A 19,536-nucleotide genomic window follows, 5' to 3' on the forward strand; every position below is an offset into this window, starting at 1 on the left:
CTTCCAAAATGTCTCTTACTTTAAGAGCTAAATCCCTTTCAGACATATCACGGCAATGCTTGGTGTTTCCGGTGAACTTACTGATGATGTTAAGATATAATTCTCTTGTCTTGTATGATTGGGAAACATAAAGCCAAAGTCGAGTAAAGAACTCGTACTCAATCTTTGGATGCTTGAAGATCTTAGTGGCTAGTGTAGTTTTGCCAAGACCAGGCATTCCAACAACTGGAATAACCTCTAAATCACCTGATCCTTCAAGAAGACGGTCGATTACCGTCTGCGCCTCATCGTCAAAGCCCACCACATCATCTTCCTCAACCACAGGAGGCTTTTAAAATAGCAAAGATAAAAGATTAAACATATGAAAGTTAAGTAACATTGGCAAGAAAAAGAACATACAACCAAAAAATATAGTAGTATTATATTTTGCATTTGTGCCGGCAGCAGAAAAGGATAGGTCAACTATAGCAGCAAAGTTGGATTTTCCAAAGACAGATCAGAACACTAACATTACAAACACTAACTATTATAATACTGTGTAAAGCCATACATCCTCATTTGTTTGCATTAGGTAGGAATCGGAATGGTTCAGAACTTCGGTCTATTAAGTGCATTTGTTCGTATTAAGATTTAAGCACTAGTATTTGATTTGAATATCTCTTAATCATTTGGATCTTGAACAAAGTCTTAATATCATTGAGACATATTTTTGTTAGCATAATTTTCACAATCACTCTATCTATATGATCACTAGCTACCACCAATAACCAATTCTCTCATCGCAACCATCATCATCATTACCATCGTCAAACACCACCACTAATGCCAACTACAACTTTCATTCGCTAGTACACTTACCATCTCAATTATTATAATTATATCAACTGGCATCCACCGCCACTAACTTCATTGCGGTCAATCTCTACTATCAATTACCATCATGCATCACAACTAGTGTTATCTCCTGTATTTAGATTAACAAACCAGAAACAATAAAAAATGAAAAGAGAAACACAAAGAACTATCCGAGTCCACAGAACCCACTGTGTGTCCTTAAGAAATTTAATCCCTTCAAGTACGCGAAGTTGCATATTAATTCCTCCCAAGATAAAACGGATTAACCATTAAAGAAGTAGCGGTACCTCAAACTTCGATAATTTCAACGAACTTAAAATGACAGCAACGAATCTCACACACATACACGATCGATCGATTTTGCTTTGTAAGAAATGTATGCAAAAGAAGGGAAGAATTAGATGACGAAAAATGAGAGAAAACCTCTTTATTTATAGCCAACAAAGGGTAAAGGTCACAATCCTTTAGAAAGAAGACAACCTTTCAGAAAGGTCACAACACTTTGGAAAAGGCATAACCTTCCAAACGGTCACAACCCTTTAGAAAGGACACAACCTTTCATAAAGGTCACAACCCTTCGGCATAGTCACAACTCTTCAGGATAGTTACAACCCTTCATTTCCTGTTCACACCTTTAAAACCCAACAATCCCCCACATGAATAGGGAATGGCTATTGTTAAAACATATGCATGAAAAACTGTGTGATTCGTAATTAAGGATTGATTGCCTCTGGATAAGTGGGTTTCCCTTTGAACTTTCCATAGTAAACATATATTGGATATACTCGGTCAATCGGTAGATTTGATATCTTTGAACCGTCGAGCTTTGGTGTATACCTAGACAATATAAGTCACACAATTAACCCTTGAACTGTTTTTGGTTCTCATCATTTTGTTCGTTTCAGCCATGAACACGTCTTGGTTTATAAGTGCGTAGAGAACTGGCCTTACCGGATTCTCCTTGAAGCGGCTTACACTTCACACTTACATAGGTGATTTCTAAATGTGTTATCTCGTAGATACACCATTTGATATACCCTGTATCAAACTTAGAAATCATTAAAAAGTCCTTATACCTTTATCCTTGTTATTGAACATTGTCTTATCATGAGAATGGACCATAAAAAATATTTTGACAATGTTGAACTGTCATCAATGACTTTGTTTGATCTCCTTGAACCTAGATCTTGGGATCTCCAGTCTTCTAGGTAGAGTTACCGCCACAATGACTTGTTCTCGGCCATAGTCCCATTCCCTTTGATAATCTATCAACTTCCTCTCTAGTTAGGCCTTTTATAAGTGGATCCGTTACATTATCCTTTGACTTTACATAGTCAATTATGATAATTTCACTAGAGAGTAGTTCTCTAACGATATTATATCTACGTCATATATGAAGAGACTTTTCGTTATACATCATTCTCCATGCCCTACCTATTGCAAATTTAACTCTCACAGTGTATGCATACTGGAACTAAAAGGTTTGGGCCAAAAATCTTTCAAGAAATTTTGGAGTCATTCAACTTCTTTACCGGCCTTATCTAGAGTGATAAACTCAGATTTCATAGTAGAACGAGCGATACATTTCTGTTTGGAAGATTTCCAAGAGACTGCTCCTCCACCAAGAGTAAATACATATCCACTCGTGGATTTTACTTCATTTGACCTGGTGATTCAATTTGCATCACTATATTCTTCCAATACTGTTGAATATTAGTTATAATGCAAAGCAATAGTTTTTTAAGTATGTTTTAAATATTCCAAAACTCTTTTCATTGTCATCCAATGAGTTTGATTGAGATTACTCGTGAACCAACTTAGTTTATTAATAGCATATGCTATATCTGATCGCGTACACTTCATGATATATATCATACTTCTCAATACTCTAGCACAATCCAATTAAGAGTCACTTTTGCCTTCATTCTTTTGAAGTACAAATCTCACATTTATTGGAGTCTTGAAAATATTGAAATCCAAATGCTCGAACTTGTCAAGTACATTTTCAATCACATCAGTAACTTCAATGTCTTTCATATCGAAGTTACTTTCTAGCATATGCTTAGTAGCATTTATGTCAGAAATGTCTCTTTTGATGATCAACATGTCATCAACATAAAAACAAACAATGACCTTTTGATTTGGAGTGTCTTTAATGTAAAAACATTTATCTTATTCATTAATCTTGAATTCATTTGCCAACATAGTTTGGTCAAATTTCGCATGTCATTATTTGGGCGCTTGCTTTTAGTTCACATAGTGACTTAACAAGTTTACAGACTCTCTTTTCTTTACCAGAATCACAAAGCCATTGGGTTGTTCCATATAAATTTCTTCCTCCAATTTTCCATTTTTAAAAAAAAATGTTTTCACATCCATTTTGACGAATTTGAAAGCCATATTTTGCAACTAGCGCAATTAACATCTGAATTGATGTAATCTAGTTAGTGCTATTATCTGTCAAACAAGGCTTTCTTATTGTCTAAAACCTATGACAACAAGTCTGTCTTTGTATTTGTTAATAGTTTCATCAACTTTCTTTTCCTTTTGTAGATCCACTTTGAACCCAAAAATTTATTTCCTGGAGGAAGATCAACTAACTCTCAAGTATGGTTGCTCAAGATTGAATCTATCTTACTATTGACAACCTTTTCTCAAAGAGAATGAGTCCACAAAGGACATAACTTTTAGAATATATGAGACTCATTTTCATGAAGAAATGTTACAAAATCAACCTCGTAGAAAGTAATTTGTCCATTGACATTTACTACGCCTTTGAATCTTTTTATTAAGTGCATTCTCCTTTGGTTCTTTCCAAGGTCGTTTCGACCTTTCACTTGACTATCCGACGGTTCGGACTTATGAACCATAAATCGACATGCTTTACCATTTGTAGCATATCCAATGAACATACAATCCACAGTCTTAGGTCCTATTTTGACCCTTTTGGAAATAGTTCCCTCATTTTCATTTCTCATATGGAATAAACTGTATTGGAAATTGTTAGATCACTATCTTTCAAGAGTTATTGCTTGTATATACTTTAAGGGAGGACAAACACTTCTCTATCAGGAAACAACAAAGCCTGAACAACCACAACTTTTTATTGCTCTCTTTCTTAACAAACAAAAGTCTTTTTTACTCCATTTACTGACAAACAAAACTTTTTGTTTCTCTCTTTCTGAACATACAAACTTTTTATTGTTTTCTTTTGCTATAATGATAGCACCCCCACAAATTTTATGGTAAACCTAAACTTATAAATAGGACATTCAACATTTCCTTCAAAGTTCGGTTTTTTCCTTTCAACAATTTCATTAGATTGAGGTGAGAATGTGCAGTAATGTGATGGATGATTCCATTTTTCAAATATATTTCTGCAAAAGAAGATTCATATTCTCCACATCTACCACTTCTAATCATGACAATCTTTTTATTCAACTGATTTTCAACTTCAGTTTTATATTGCCTATATGTTTCTATTGCTCCAGCCTTACCATTCAACAAAGAAATATAACAATATCTAGTGCAATTGTCAATAAAATTTATAAAACACTTTTTCCCACTACGATATGGTGTTGACTTCATATCACAAATGTCAGGGTAAATCAATTCTAATGTATTAAAATTCATTTCAACAACACATACTTGACATTTTGATTTATTGCACTAGAAGTTAGGCAAAACTTCTAAGTTGATCAGTTTTTGCAAGGTTTTGTAATTGACATGTCCCAAGCATTTATGTCACAAACAATTTGATTCAAGCAAGACCTTATGTGAGGTACCATTATGCCACAATTTTTTTTTTTTTTATAACTTTCTCAAATACAGACATTGTTTTATAGTCAACACCTTGCCATATGTCCTTTTCAGAAGAACCTTTCCATAACATTCAATTTGCTATAGAATTACCCATGACTATAGTCTCATCGGTCCAATAAGCGCAATATGACCCAAATGTTTGTTTTACAACACAAACATAACAGATCATTTTTCACCAATGTTCATGTCTATACAATTTTTTTTTAATTTTAAAAGACATATCTTTTCATGAAAAATCACAATATTAAAAGTGAAACTTTTTCATCAAAGAATACAATTATTTTCAATGAGTAATATAATTTTGTGGTTTCATACTAGTCATATCATATACTAGTAAAGAGAGACTCAACGACCACAATATCAACTATACTCCAAGAATTTTGTGGGTCTAACATAATACAAGATTGTCATTAAATTTCATATCTTGTACTTTCAAATTTAAATTAGATAGTAAGTCTAATTTTGTCTTTATCACAAGTAAAGAACACCCCACATTTTAAATATGTTCTCAAAAATATTTTTCAAGTATTTGAAATTATTTTCCACATATTTTTTCTCATGCTTACACATTGGCAACACAAAGCCTCTTTTGAAGATTTAATCCATATAAACACCCATTGCAGACACAAAAACCACTAATTTTATGTCACTAGTGTTTTTTTTTTCCTTTTTGCCACAACTAGACAAATCACTTGGTATTTAGAATACTCACAATAAATATTCAATCTTTATACAACTTGTTTCTAGTTTAAAGATGAAGTTTTTATATTCTTCTAATCGTTAACTGAATGAACCTTTAATTCTGATGAAGTTTTGATATTTTTCGAATCAGTTTCATATTCAGACAGTGTAGTAAATCAAAAAGGTTTTAATCTCTAGAAACCTCAAATACAACACTGTTTTGAGCTAACAATGAAGATTTTATCTTTTTCAATCATTTAGCCTTAATATTCCTGACGAAGATTTTGTACTCTTCAAGTTAGAATATTCATTCAAACAAAGTATTTAACAAATTGGTGAAGTTTCTATATTCTTCAAATCAATGCACAATCTGATTTGTTCATAAAGTTCTTATATTCTTCAAACCAAAGGAGTAAAAAAAAAAATCTCCAAAAGTCAAACACAATCAAATTTCACATGGAGTAGAAAACTACAAAAAAAAATTTCCACCTCTAAACAGAATATGTATTAATAATAATAAAAACATATCCTGAGATCATCACATAATGACTCTATCCTAACATTTATGAAATAAATTTCATTACTTATAAAGGATAGAAAAAGAAAATAATAATCAAGGGAAATAAAGATAAAACCTGATTTTTCTTTCATTGAATCATATTCTATCTGTCAACAATAATTTCATGCAAGTCACTTTTCTTGCTAATTTGTTTTTTCCTTTTCTCAGTTTCCATCCTATTCCTATTTTCCTCAAGAAGACATTTAATTTCAACAAGAAACTAAACTCATGTTCAAATATTGTTAGGAGACAACATTTGTTCATTTACTTCTTCTCATAGTTATATAAAATCAAGAATATAGGGAAAGAACTAAAGTGCTCATCTTAGCCTTTATGCACAAAATAACTTTTCTCATTGAAAAGAAAACTGAAGGGGTGCAATGCTTTAATGCACTTGGGAAGAAAATAAAAATAATCTTACCCATTCAAGGATAACTTACTACAAAAAATATACTCGAACATATTAAAGTAGTACTAATTAATCCCAAATCTCTTTATCATATGATAAAATAATTCTCTTTTTCTTCTTTTTCTTTCCCCAATAAAAAGAACATAGAAAATAGAAGTAATTTCCTTACCACAGAAAATACCAACATTAAATTTCTTAAGCTTGTTATCTCTTGTATTCAGATTAGCAAATCAGAAATAATAAAAGATGAAAAGAGAAACACAAAGAACTATCCGAGTCCACAGAACTCACTGTGTGTCCTTAAGAAATTTAATCTCCTCAAGTACGCGAAGTTGCAGATTAATTCCTCTCAAAATAAAACGGATTAACCATTAAAGAAGTAGCGGTACCTCAAACTTTGATAATTTCAACGAACTCAAAATGACAGCAACGAATCATACACAGAGACACGATCGATCGATTTTGTTTTGTAAGAAATATCTGGAAGAGAAGAGAAGAATTCAATGCTGAAAAATGAGAGAAAACCTCTCTATTTATAGCCAACAAAGGGTAAAGGTCACAACCCTTTGGAAAGAAGACAACCTTTCAGAAAGGTCACAACACTTTGGAAAAGGCATAACCTTCCAAACGGTCATAACCATTTAGAAAGGACACAACCTTTCATAAAGGTCACAACCCTTCGACATAGTCACAACTCTTCAGGAAAGTCACAGCCCTTCATTTTCTGTTCACACCTTTAAAACCCAACAACTAGCACCGCCAGAAATTACCACTAACATATTGTGGAGCATCACACATTCTTTAGCCACCACCAAATATTAATATCAGCCAACTTCACCATCACCAATACCAATCGCCACCATCACACCAGTTACTAAAACACCAACCACCTCCACTGTCATAACTATCACCATCACCATTAGTCTATTGATACTCATTAATACCAATCATCACCATCATCATTACTACAAATCATCTCCATTGTCACTAGCAAACATGAATGGTGCATTTTTCTAATTAATAATTTGATTTTATTTAAATTATATATTTTTTTTCTTTACAAATGAATAAATTATGCCTGTATTTAAATCTAGAGACAACATCTTAATCATTCAAAGTTCATTCAAATCCAAACAAAATACTCATTTTGTGGATATGTTGGCTAAAATTCGTTCTCATATAAAATTGATTATTCATTATCGTTCTATGAACTTTTCATTTACTTTGTTAGGTATCTTCCTGTCTCAAAATAGTTGCAGAGCATGTCTGAATTGTCTATCTCTAAGCACTACGTTGTCGTTATGCTCACTCATTATGTCTGAATTGTCTATCTTTCAAATTTATATATTCTAAATTTTAAAAAGGGAACTTCAAGGGCTAACAAGTGGTAACTAATTTAATATGCACATATATTTAATGATATTAGTCCTGAGAACGTGTGTTGAACATTTATTTCCTAATTGACATTAGAAAATTTAATTTATATAAGTAAATATATCATAGTGGAGCGTACATAAATTCATCACTAAGTTCAAAGCTAAGTCCGTTTGACATAAGAATATAACTCTTCACAAAATATAGCATGAAAATCTTACGTCAGATGTTGAAAGTTTGATATTTTTAATGCTTCATGAAAAATAAACATTTTATTATATCAGAGGAATTAATATATTTTAATTACTAAACGTAAGTTTTAATAATAATAATAAAAAGAAATTGGCTATAAAAAAAGATACGTATAAAGAAAAATATTACAAAATGTCTAGGTGGTGTAGCATTAAATTTATAGAAAAAATTATAAGTTCAAACGGAAAAGAAAGAAAAGTAAATAAAACATGACATCCATAATAAAAGATATCACATTGCCTTTTAGTTAAAAGAAAAAAAAGACATCACATTAAAATATATAGACAAAAATATTGTCATATGGATTGAATTATATTTTGTTAGAAGTCGACTTGTTATAGAGAAAATGTTTCATATGTATAAAAAACTAAAATCATAAAAAAATATTAAACAAAAAAGAAAACATGACTATGTTAAAAATACAAATACACTATATTTCTTGAACTATATATTAAAGGATCTATATATAAAAAATGAATTCTAATCCAATAAAATTCAATTCAACATTTGGACTAATTTTTACTTTACATTATTTTTTAATTTTATTTTTACTTTTACACTAATTTTGTACCTCTCTGTAATAGTTAAGTACATGAATTTTCTAAACATTTGAGATTACATATAAAAAGGAAAAAGTACAAACTTGTTATTTTAAAAAAGATAAATGATTATCAAGCAACGAATAAGACATAACTATAAATGTTTATCAAAGACTTACTCTTTTACGGGTCTAGTTGTGAAAATATTCTACGGGATTTAACATGCTTACCCTCAAAATAATTAATTATGAATATAAATTGTGACTATCTTAATTATATTTATATCCTAAAGATAGAAGAAATGAAGAATACAAAAATATAGTAATCAATTACGAGGTTATATTTAAAAACTCAAAAAGATGGAGATATGAAAAATAAAAATACACTTACAGCTTCATATTGGATAATATTCATCTTACAACTAAGATAATTTACATATTTCTCAACAAAAAGAAGATGAATATGCATGAACTTTTAAAGAATACAAATAAATGAATTAGTAAGAATTCTTACAATTACAAATTGGTCATGAACATTTTACAAATGATGTAGACCATCCTAATGTAAAATGCAAGATGATCACAAATTTGGATGAAAGAAGGGAATATAAATAATGTTGTGCGAGTTTCTTTGAGAGACTCTTCAATACCCCCACTTATCTTACAAATTAAGATTGAAGATTATTTGGCTCTTTATTACCCACATTTAGTACATGAATATATGATTGCATTAAGATCTTGTTTGATGCATGAATATACATATAACTATTACTTAATAATTAATTAATATTTAATTTATTTTAGGGGTAAGATAAAGGTAAAATGATAATCTAACTTTGAGTTTAGGAACTTTCCACTTTTATATATATATGATATATGATGATGATATTCAATATGAATACACAATTTAAAATTTAAACAAAAGTTATTGAGTTCGATTGAATCCACCCTCTGCCACTAAAGATATTACTCCACTCATTACCTCAAGGTTTTGGGTTAAATCATAAATACTCAAAAAATTTGCACCAGAATTGAGCATGTAAGTTCTCCCCCACTTACTAAGTTTTAATTTCTTTAAGTAACAAATAAAGAAATTCATAATTAATTTAGCTATATATAACATATAAAACAAAAACTGATAAGGTTTCTGATGGTCAATTTGGTTTCAACTTTTAGATGATCTGAATTAGTTGGATCAAATTAATAAATAAACCCACACAAATATGGGTCGTGTTGACCGAATCCTTATATTTTGATGAGCGAATTTAAGGACTTGAAGCAATACCTGTCTCATCTCTCCACCTTTGTTGATTGAATCATCATGATCTTGAAGTAGTGCCTGAAGGCCATGTGCGTTATTTTGCCGAATTTCTTTCATTTTATCTCTGATATCTTTAATCTCCACAGCGGCCTCCCTCACTCTTTTATAATGTACAGGTTTGTTGAAAACCCCTTTAAACACTTTGTCCTTATGAACCTTAGCTTCTATTACAAACTTATCAATAGCATCTTCAGCACGATTCACCACTTTCCTGATACTCCTCACTAATTCTTTCAGAACTGGGTTTTCGCTGTGGACAATTGCAGCTTGCATGAGAAAGGCATTGAATTCCCTCAAATCATCCTCCAGATTCTTGATTTCATCTTTAATTCCTCCGATTAACTCCAAATTATCGTCCACCAATTTCTTCAAGTTCTCTAGCAGAAATTCCACCCCCACATCAATCATATTGTTCTCCTTTCTCTCTGTTTTTTTTTTTCTTTTTCGATTGATTTCTTGGAGAAGAAAGAAAATATTATGTGCAAAATATGTGTGGGGTAGGCAGTTTGTTTGCAAATAAAAGTAAGATTTTGCATTTTGGAAAGTTGACTTCCATAAATTATTATTATTGCCTTGCTGTTTCCTCTTTGTTTACTTGCGTCCTTTTCTGAATTTGGTATTAACTATTACCCATTAGCATTTTAAAAGTAATAATTTGAAAGATGTCAACTGTCTTCTTTACAATTTCAACTTGATGTAAGTGGATTAAGTTCTCTCTCTCTTTTTTATTTTATTTTTGTTGTTGCCTAAGTTCTAAAGCAAAAATTAAATACAGAATGTAAACTGTTCAAAGAAAATGAAAAATAATATATAATTAAATATGATGATAATATGGTGATTATTTGGGACTTTAGCAAAAAATTTAACACAGATATTGAAATTTCTATAAGTTGATGTGTCACAATGTGGCCTAGAGGGTTGCATTTGTAAAGAGGGGCACCAGACCTAGCTTCCACAAAGGTGAAAGTCAGTCAATGCTAACTTTCTGCTATTGTGAGAGTCCTAGTCACAAAAAGAGAGGTGACCAACTAAGGTTTTGCATGTGCTAAGGTTTTTTCATATATGTAGGTTCCTCAATTGCGACGATACAATTAATATTAAAATATCAAGTTTCATAAGTATATATAAAAAAACATCCATTTAATAAAGTTTTTGAGGAAAAACTCTCAGTTTTAAATTCAAATTGTTGAAATTTCAATCTAATATTCTAGGTACTAATTCTCTAAACATTTAATGAGATTATACACTTTTTGGTAGGATTTGGATCATGAAAACTAGTGATATTAAGGGCTTAGGTTTAGACCTTATAAATATAGAATTGAAAAATTATTAATTTGACCTAGCAAATGATATCAAAATCTAATTTCGATTATCAAATTGGACTACATAGCTTATAAGTAAGGGATAAGTCACAAGTACCCCCTAAACTATGATCGAAATCCCAGAAACACACCTTTACTAAACCAAGGTCCTATTACCCCCTGAACTTATTTTTTTTGTTATTTTGTACACCTTTTGTCTTACGCGCATGGCACACTCCTTGACTCCACGCAATTGAATCGTGTGAGAGATATTTGGATGCCACGTAAGCCAAAACGGTGCACAAAATTACAAAAAAAGATGGGCTAGGGAGTAATATGACCTTAGTTTAGTTAATGTGTATATCTGAGATTTCGGTCATAGTCTAGGGGGGTACTTCTACCTTTTCCTTATAAGTAACACAATTATGCAATCAATTTCAAATTTCAAACTGTTGATCCAAGGGGTGGAAGTTTATCGAGATTGATTTTGACTAAAGAAATTCTAAAATTATGGGATAAATTTTTCTAGACTAATTGAACATGTTATTCATAACTTTGAATATATTTAAATTCGTTTATTTAAATTTTTGATTTAATAATATTGACATTATTTTAAAAAGTAGTATACTACATAATTTGACATTCATGTGCAACGCACGTGCAATAAAACTAGTTTGTTAAAATGGACGAGTAAAAATAAATGGAGGGAGTACTTTGTAATATTTAAATTTGGTGATATCTTTTTGTATTTCTAATCAGATTCATTGAATCTTGCTCGGTAAGAAGTAATTGTTTTTAAACTTTTTATTGTTGAATCTCACAACAAGTTGACGTAGTGTTGCTCATCCTCATTTCTTACCCCTTTTTCATTATATACGTAAAGAATAATTTTATAGTTTTATTACTAATAAAATAAATTAAAGTAAACCTTTCAATGATTTATGATTTTTATTTGAGATAAGTATTAAAAATCAATAATGAAGATAAAATGTATTATAATTACTATTTGAGAAATATCATTACACCAATAATAAGAATATGATTTAAAGCAAAAAAAGTTAAAAAATAAATTAAAAATGCCCGAGCGTTCGTTTTTACGCCCAGGACTTACGTTTTTATGCTCGGGGATTATGCCTCAAATTTTAGGACTTACGCCTTATGGATCTACGTCTTTAATTTACGCCTCGCCCCAAAAACGTTTTTGAAAACACGGTTGCAAATCCTCTTTTACTTTAACAAACTCAAGATGAAAATTCTATTTTTAAGCTAAATAAGAAAAAAATATATTTTTAAATACATACAGTACCATGGTAGGAATGCACACACAAAAATATTTAAGCTAAATAAGATGCAAGTTTTATTTTTCTAAAAAAATGAATAATTAAAGCTTGCAAAGAAACTACAAAAAACTAAATAAAGTGAAGGGTAATTTTGTAAACAAACAACTTGTTCTTAAAATTTATGCAATACATATTATCTTGTATACAAACCAAACACCCAATAAAAAAGAATCTCAGCATAACTTATCCTATCATAACTAATCTGAGCATAACTTATCTCATTATAACTAATCTCATCATAATTTGTTTCCAAACCAAACGACCCCTAAAAGCTAAGGAGATAAGATGTGTGCATGTTAAGCCGTCTTGTCAAACAATGTGGAGTCAATAGAGGTTTTTGGCAAAGGTAATCCACTTCATTGGTCACTAGGTGACACCTTTTAAATGTTGGATTCTCTTATTGACTATCATCTTCAAGATATGTTATCCAACGTTTTTTTATAAATATTATCGAACATAAAATGTAAGAAAAGCTTTATAAGGAAATCCAGAAATGAAGCGTTTATACAATAACTCAAAAGTCTAAAGCAATTATAATTTTTGGGAAACATTAGTCAAGATGGATTTGTTTCCCTAAAAGCTACTGTACTCATAGGAAAATTAAACAAAACGCGCCTGTTTTTTGCCTTCAGTTTTAAAATACACTTCTATTTATGGAATTTGATATAGCGTGTTCAGATGAAAGAACTTGAATTTTGTAATAAACATAGACTATGCTGAAAGAAACAATTTGATGAATGATGAAACTACATGTTTTGAAGTATTTTCTAGAATTGATTATTTCTTGTAAACAATGTACCAAGTCATTTTTTTAATTTTGATATTCTACTTAGAGGTAAGCAGTTGAGATGTTTACACGATACAACAAGAACATACCTAGTGTAATTCCCAAAAGTGAGATATGAGGAAGGTGGTGTACACGCAAACCTTACCCCCACAATCAAATGCCTCTAGTTATAGATGACAATATGGAAAAAAAAAAAAAACAATCTTTGAAGAACCAGAAGTGCTGTTTAAATAATAAAACATGATCAAATTGTGTATGAATCAGAACAAGTGACTATTGTTCTGTTGTTGTATCTGAATGGAGAAAATTCAGAGTGGTATAACTTATAAGTATCAATGTCTGAGATTTCTTGAACGTTACATTTGGTTCTTATTCCTCGGCTACGATGGCACATTACAGCCACAATCAATAAAACATGAACACACATCAAATACAGTAAGAAACCAAAGAGTTAGAAAACTGTGGATCAGTCGTTCCACTTATGAAATGCAATAGGCTTCGCTGTTTGAGCAGTGAGCCAAATGAAGCAAAAACCGTGCGCGCCAACCAGGCTGGTTGAACCAGCAGCATGCGATTATTTTAGACCTGTACCCATAGCATGGTGTAAGTTGTGTTAGCATGATAGACAACTAAATGATTGTATATATTAATGTAATTATATAGTGATATAAATTAGCATGATCATAAACATTTGTTGTAGAATCATATGAATAAAGATTGTGATAGAATAGCTGATTTGGAGGGATAGCAAGGCAGATTTAGAGGGATTCAATGGCAGATTTGTATAGATAGAATAGCTGATCTTTAGGGATAGGAATGGCGGATCTTTAGGGATGTGTAATCTTTATTTTCTCTATATAATGGAAAGACTCTCACTTTGAGAGGCATTCAGCTGAAAATTGACATGGTATTAGAGCCTTCTCTTGGCTGTCTTGTTTCATAGAGTCATCTGTGGTTCCTTTTAATTTTTTTTTTGAAAATCTTGGTTTTTGGCTACCTCCTGGGAATTTTGTTCTTGGTCATTCTAGTTGCTTTCTTGAGTCTTTGTAGTTTTATAGCTATTCAAAAGCATGAATTCACATCACTTTGAATCCTTCGGTGTTCGTTTCATTGGAAAAAAATATTCTTCTTGGGAGTTTCAATTTCAGTTATTTGTCACCGGCAAAGAACTATGGGGCCATATAGATGGAAGCGATCCTGCTCCTACTGATGCAACAAAGCTAGGTGAATGGAAGATTAAAGATGCTCGGGTGATGACATGGATTCTAGGGTCAATTGACCCTCTTATTGTTCTTAATCTCAGGCCGTACAAGACAGCTAAGGCCATGTGGGATTACTTACAAAAGGTTTACAACCAAGATAATAGTGCAAGACGCTTTCAGTTGGAGTATGAAATTGCTAATTACTCTCAAGGAGGTCTTTCTGTTCAGGATTATTTTTCTGGATTTCAAAACTTATGGGCTGAATTTACAGATATTGTCTATGCCAAAATACCTACTGAATCCCTATCAGTGATTCAGGCAGTTCATGAGCAAAGCAAGCGAGACCAATTTTTGATGAAATTACGCTCCGACTTTGAGAGTGTTCGCTCTAACTTGATGAATCGTGACCCGTCTCCCTCTTTGGATGTTTGCTTTAGGGAATTACTTCGTGAAGAGCAACGTCTTGTCACACAAAATGCTTTTAAGAAAGAAAATGATGTCACTGTTGCATTTGCTGCTCAAGGTAAAGGAAAGGGCAGGGATATGAGTAGAACTCAATGCTACAGTTGCAAGGAATATGGTCATATTGCTAGCAATTGTAGCAAGAAGTTCTGTAATTATTGTAAACAACAAGGACACATTATCAAAGAGTGTCCCACGCGCCCTCAAAATCGTAGGATCAATGCTTTTCAAGCTAGGATAAATGGTTCCACTGATGATAACTCATCTTCAGGACAAGTTCTTACTCCTGAAATGGTACAACAAATGATCGTGTCAGCCTTTTCAGCATTGGGATTACAAGGTAATGATGTTACATCTAATTTTTGGATTGTTGATTCAGGCGCTTCCAATCATATGACCAACTCAACGAGCATCCTAAAAAATGTTCGTAAGTATCAAGGTCCATCACAAATACAGATTGCCAATGGTAGTAATTTACCCATTACCAAGGTTGGGGACATTACTCCAACTTTCAAGAATGTTTTTGTTTCACCAAAGCTCTCAACTAGTCTTATTTCAGTTGGACAATTGGTAGATAACAATTGTGATGTGAATTTTTCTCGTAATGGTTGTCTTGTGCAGGATCAGGTGTTGGGGACGATAATTGCGAAGGGGCCTAAAGTTGGACGATTGTTTCCTATACATTTTTCCATTCCTCCTGTTCTATCTTTTGCTTGTACTTCTACTGCTAGTAAAACTGAGGTTTGGCATAAGCGTCTAGGACATCCAAATTCTGTTGTATTGTCTCATTTATCAAATTCTGATTTATTGGGAAATAAAAATAAATTTTCAGTTGCTTCCATTGATTGTTCTACTTGTAAATTAGGCAAAAGTAAAACTCTTTCTTTTCCTAAGTTTGGTAGTCGTGCTACAAAGTGTTTTGATGTCATTCATAGTGATGTTTGGGGTATTTCACCAATTATTTCTCATGCTCATTTCAAATACTTTGTGACATTCATAGATGATTATGGTCGGTTTACATGGGTGTATTTTCTTCGATCCAAATCTGAGGTATTTTCCATGTTCAAGACATTTTTGTCTTACATTGAAACTCAATTTTCTACATGCATCAAATTATTAAGGTCTGATTATGGTGGAGAATATATGTCTTATGAATTCAAAAAATTCTTGCTTGACAAAGGGATTGTCTCACAACACTCTTGCCCATATACACCACAACAAAATGGAGTTGCTGAACGAAAAAATCGGCATCTTTTAGATGTCACTCGTACTTTATTGATTGAGTCATCTGTACAATCTAAATATTGGGTGGAAGCTTTGTCTACTGCTGTTTATTTAATTAATAAATTGCCATTTAAAGTGCTAAATCTTGAGTCTCCATATTTTCGTCTTTATCACCAAAATCCTAACTATAGTGATTTTCATACATTTGGTTGTGTTTGTTTTGTGCATTTGCCTCCTTCGCAACGCAATAAACTTTCTGTACAATCTACTAAATGTGCTTTTATGGGTTATAGTACTTCACAAAAAGGTTTTATTTGTTATGATCCATGTTCTCACAAATTTCGTATTTCTAGAAATGTTGTTTTCTTTGAGAAACAGTATTTCTCTCTTACGATTGTAGATTCATCTTCCGTTTCTCCTCTTCTTCCTACTTTTGAGGATTTATCATCTTCTTTTAAGAGGTTCAAACCTGGATTTGTGTATGAACGACGTCGGCCAACTTTACCCTATCCCGACACTGATCCGACGCCTGAAACTGCACCACAACTAGAATCTGAGAATTCTTCAAGATCTGGTCCTTTTGAGCCTACTCGGCGATCTACAAGAGTATCTCGTACTCCCAATTGGTATGGATTTTCCTTTACTTTATCCAACATATCTGTTCCATCTTGTTACTCACAAGCTTTCAAGCATGAATGTTGGCAGAAAGCAATGGAGGAAGAACTTTTGGCTCTTAAAGAAAATGACACATGGGACATTGTTTCATGTCCTTCAAATGTCCGCCCTATTGGATGTAAGTGAGTTTATTCAATCAAACTTCATTCTGATGGAACTCTTGATCGGTACAAAGCTCGTTTGGTTGTTCTTGGTAACAGACAAGAGTATGGGGTGGACTATGAGGAGTCTTTTGCACCCGTAGCCAAAATGACTACGGTACGAACTATTATTGCCATTGCTGCTTCACAAAACTGGTCTCTTTATCAAATGGATGTCAAAAATGCTTTTCTCCATGGTGATCTTAAAGAAGATATTTATATGAAACCTCCACCTGGTTTGTTCTCATCGCCTACATCAGATGTATGCAAGTTGAAGCGGTCTTTGTATGGATTAAAACAAGCTCCAAGAGCTTGGTTTGATAAGTTCTGGTCTACTTTGCTACAATTTTCTTTTGAGCAGAGCAAATATGACTCATCTTTGTTTCTTCGGAAAACATCTACAGGTTGTGTTCTTCTTTTGGTGTATGTAGATGACATTATTATCACAGGAACTGATTCTTCACTAATCACTTGCCTTCAACAGCATCTTAAAGATTCTTTTCATATGAAAGATCTTGGTACTCTTACTTATTTTTTGGGTTTGGAAGTTCATAATGTTGCTTCAGGTGTATTTCTAAACCAACACAAATATACTCAGGATCTGATTTCTTTGGCTGGTCTTCTAGTTTCCTCCTCCGTAGATACTCCACTGGAAATGAATGTCAAGTATCGTCGTGAGGAAGGCGATCTTCTTCCTGATCCAACTATATTTTGACAATTAGTTGGGAGTCTAAATTACCTTACTATTACTCGGCCTGATATCTCTTTTGCAGTTCAACAAGTTAGTCAATTTATGCAAGCTCCCCGTCATCTCCACTTGGTGGCTGTTCGTCGCATCATTCGGTACCTTCTAGGAACATCTACTCGTGGATTGTACTTTCCAAGTGGTTCTCCTATTCGTCTTAATGCTTTTAGTGATTCTGATTGGGCGGGATGTCCTGATACTCGTCGTTCAGTCTCTGGTTGGTGCATGTTTCTTGGAGAGTCATTGATATCTTGGAAGAGTAAAAAGCAAGATCGTGTGTCAAAATCTTCAACGGAGGCTGAATATCGATCCATGTCTACTGCTTGCTCCGAGGTTGTATGGCTTCGTGGATTACTTGCTGAGATTGGATTTCCCCAATCTCATCCTACTCCTCTCCACGCTGGCAATACAAGTGCTATTCAGATTGCTACTAATCCAGTTTTTCATGAGAGGACCAAACACATCGAAGTGGATTGTCATTATATACGAGAAGCTGTAGATAAAGGTGTCATTACTCTTCCACATGTGTCCAGTGATCTTCAAATAGCCGATGCGTTTACAAAATCCATGGCACGACAACGCCATCAGTTTCTAGTAGGCAAATTGATGCTTCTTGATCCACCAGCATCAATTTGAGGGGGGATGTTAGCATGATAGACAACTAAATGATTGTATATATTAATGTAATTATATAGTGATATAAATTAGCATGATCATATACATTTGTTGTAGAATCATATGAATAAAGATTGTGATAGAATAGCTGATTTGGAGGGATAGCAAGGTAGATTTAGAGGGATTCAATGGCAGATTTGTATAGATAGAGTAGCTGATCTTTAGGGATAGGAATGGCGGATCTTTAGGGATGTGTAATCTTTATTTTCTCTATATAATGGAAAGACTCTCACTTTGAGAGGCATTCAGCTGAAAATTGACAGTTAGCGAGTAGGTCACAATGGAAAAAAAATATGAAACTCACCAAGAAAAATGGAGGAACGTGTTACTACCAACTGAAGTTTTATCAAAAGCCATAAGGTGAGATAATTACTAAATGCAACCGAAAATCCATAGGTAATTTTATAAGCATCTGTCATAGCAAATGGAGAAAACATGCATAAGCTTATCACCACGATTTGATATTACGATTACTATTCCAAATGATGCGTAAATTGTTACTGGATACTCCTATCTCATGCTACTGGCTAGTATTTTAACAAGTTATAGGCTCCTTGGGAAAGGGGAGATAGCAGATAATTAAACATTTCTTTTGGAATCCAAAGCACAAATCAAAGAGATTGATGTTAAGGGAAGATTTAACTAACCTTTCTAAGAAGCTGTCTGTACATCAGAATCAGGAGGGAATACAGAAAGCTCGAACTTCTGGGATTTAGCAGTTTGCAGCTTGTTTTTTTTGGCTTGTATCTCTTGGGCAGATTTTGCTGCTGATTTGGTGGAATTTTGCAAATCCATCACTTGGAGGCTGCGTATATCAGACAGGCCAATGGGGATCTTCTCAAGTTTATCACATGATATGTGAAGATGTTTAAGTCTCGGGAAGTGATCACCCGAAGCATTCCAAGAAACTAAGTTTGCCCTTTCAATGCATAACACTTGTAGGAAAGGAAAACCTCCATCATTTAGTTCCCAGTGCTCTCCCTTAAATGCCTTGTCTTTCAGCTTCAAGACTTGAAGGTACTCCAACTGTTTCAATACAGACATATCATCCCACTCCAACCAGGTGTCTGATAAAGTCAGCTTCCTCAACTTAGTTGGAAATAGAGATGCTGGAGGAAGGCGTAATTGTGTCTGATCAGTCTGACCAACATTTATCAGCTTCAAGTTCTCAAGA

At 32.9% G+C, this 19,536-nt stretch overlaps 2 protein-coding genes across 9 annotated transcripts in view; both read right to left on the bottom strand.

Annotated features, from left to right (window-relative positions):
* Positions 1 to 10,219, bottom strand: part of LOC125860812 (putative disease resistance protein At1g50180) — a 13,509-nt gene extending 3,290 nt beyond the window's left edge. Inside the window, exons 1-2 of the mRNA XM_049540872.1 lie at positions 9,776 to 10,219; positions 20 to 328 (exon numbers count right to left, since the gene is read on the bottom strand). Coding sequence (XP_049396829.1) covers positions 20 to 328; positions 9,776 to 10,219 — 753 coding nt within the window. The remainder of the gene's footprint in view (positions 1 to 19; positions 329 to 9,775) is intronic.
* LOC125849009 (putative late blight resistance protein homolog R1B-14) overlaps positions 1 to 19,536 on the bottom strand; it is a 34,580-nt gene that overhangs the window by 4,191 nt on the left and 10,853 nt on the right. For 2 of the 8 annotated variants that reach the window (XM_049529040.1, XM_049529032.1), the window contains exon 3: positions 19,010 to 19,315. The exons of 2 other annotated variants lie outside the window; for them this stretch is intronic. In XM_049529040.1, coding sequence (XP_049384997.1) covers positions 19,014 to 19,315 — 302 coding nt within the window. In that variant the 3' untranslated portion in view covers positions 19,010 to 19,013. Of the gene's footprint in view, positions 1 to 13,439; positions 13,825 to 18,678; positions 18,775 to 19,009; positions 19,316 to 19,536 lie in introns of those variants that run through there. 4 more of the 8 variants (XM_049528992.1, XM_049529027.1, XM_049528986.1 and 1 more) reach the window with 4 other exon arrangements.

The sequence above is a fragment of the Solanum stenotomum genome, chromosome 1 (assembly GCF_019186545.1).
Source record: "Solanum stenotomum isolate F172 chromosome 1, ASM1918654v1, whole genome shotgun sequence".
Lineage (NCBI taxonomy): Eukaryota > Viridiplantae > Streptophyta > Magnoliopsida > Solanales > Solanaceae > Solanum > Solanum stenotomum.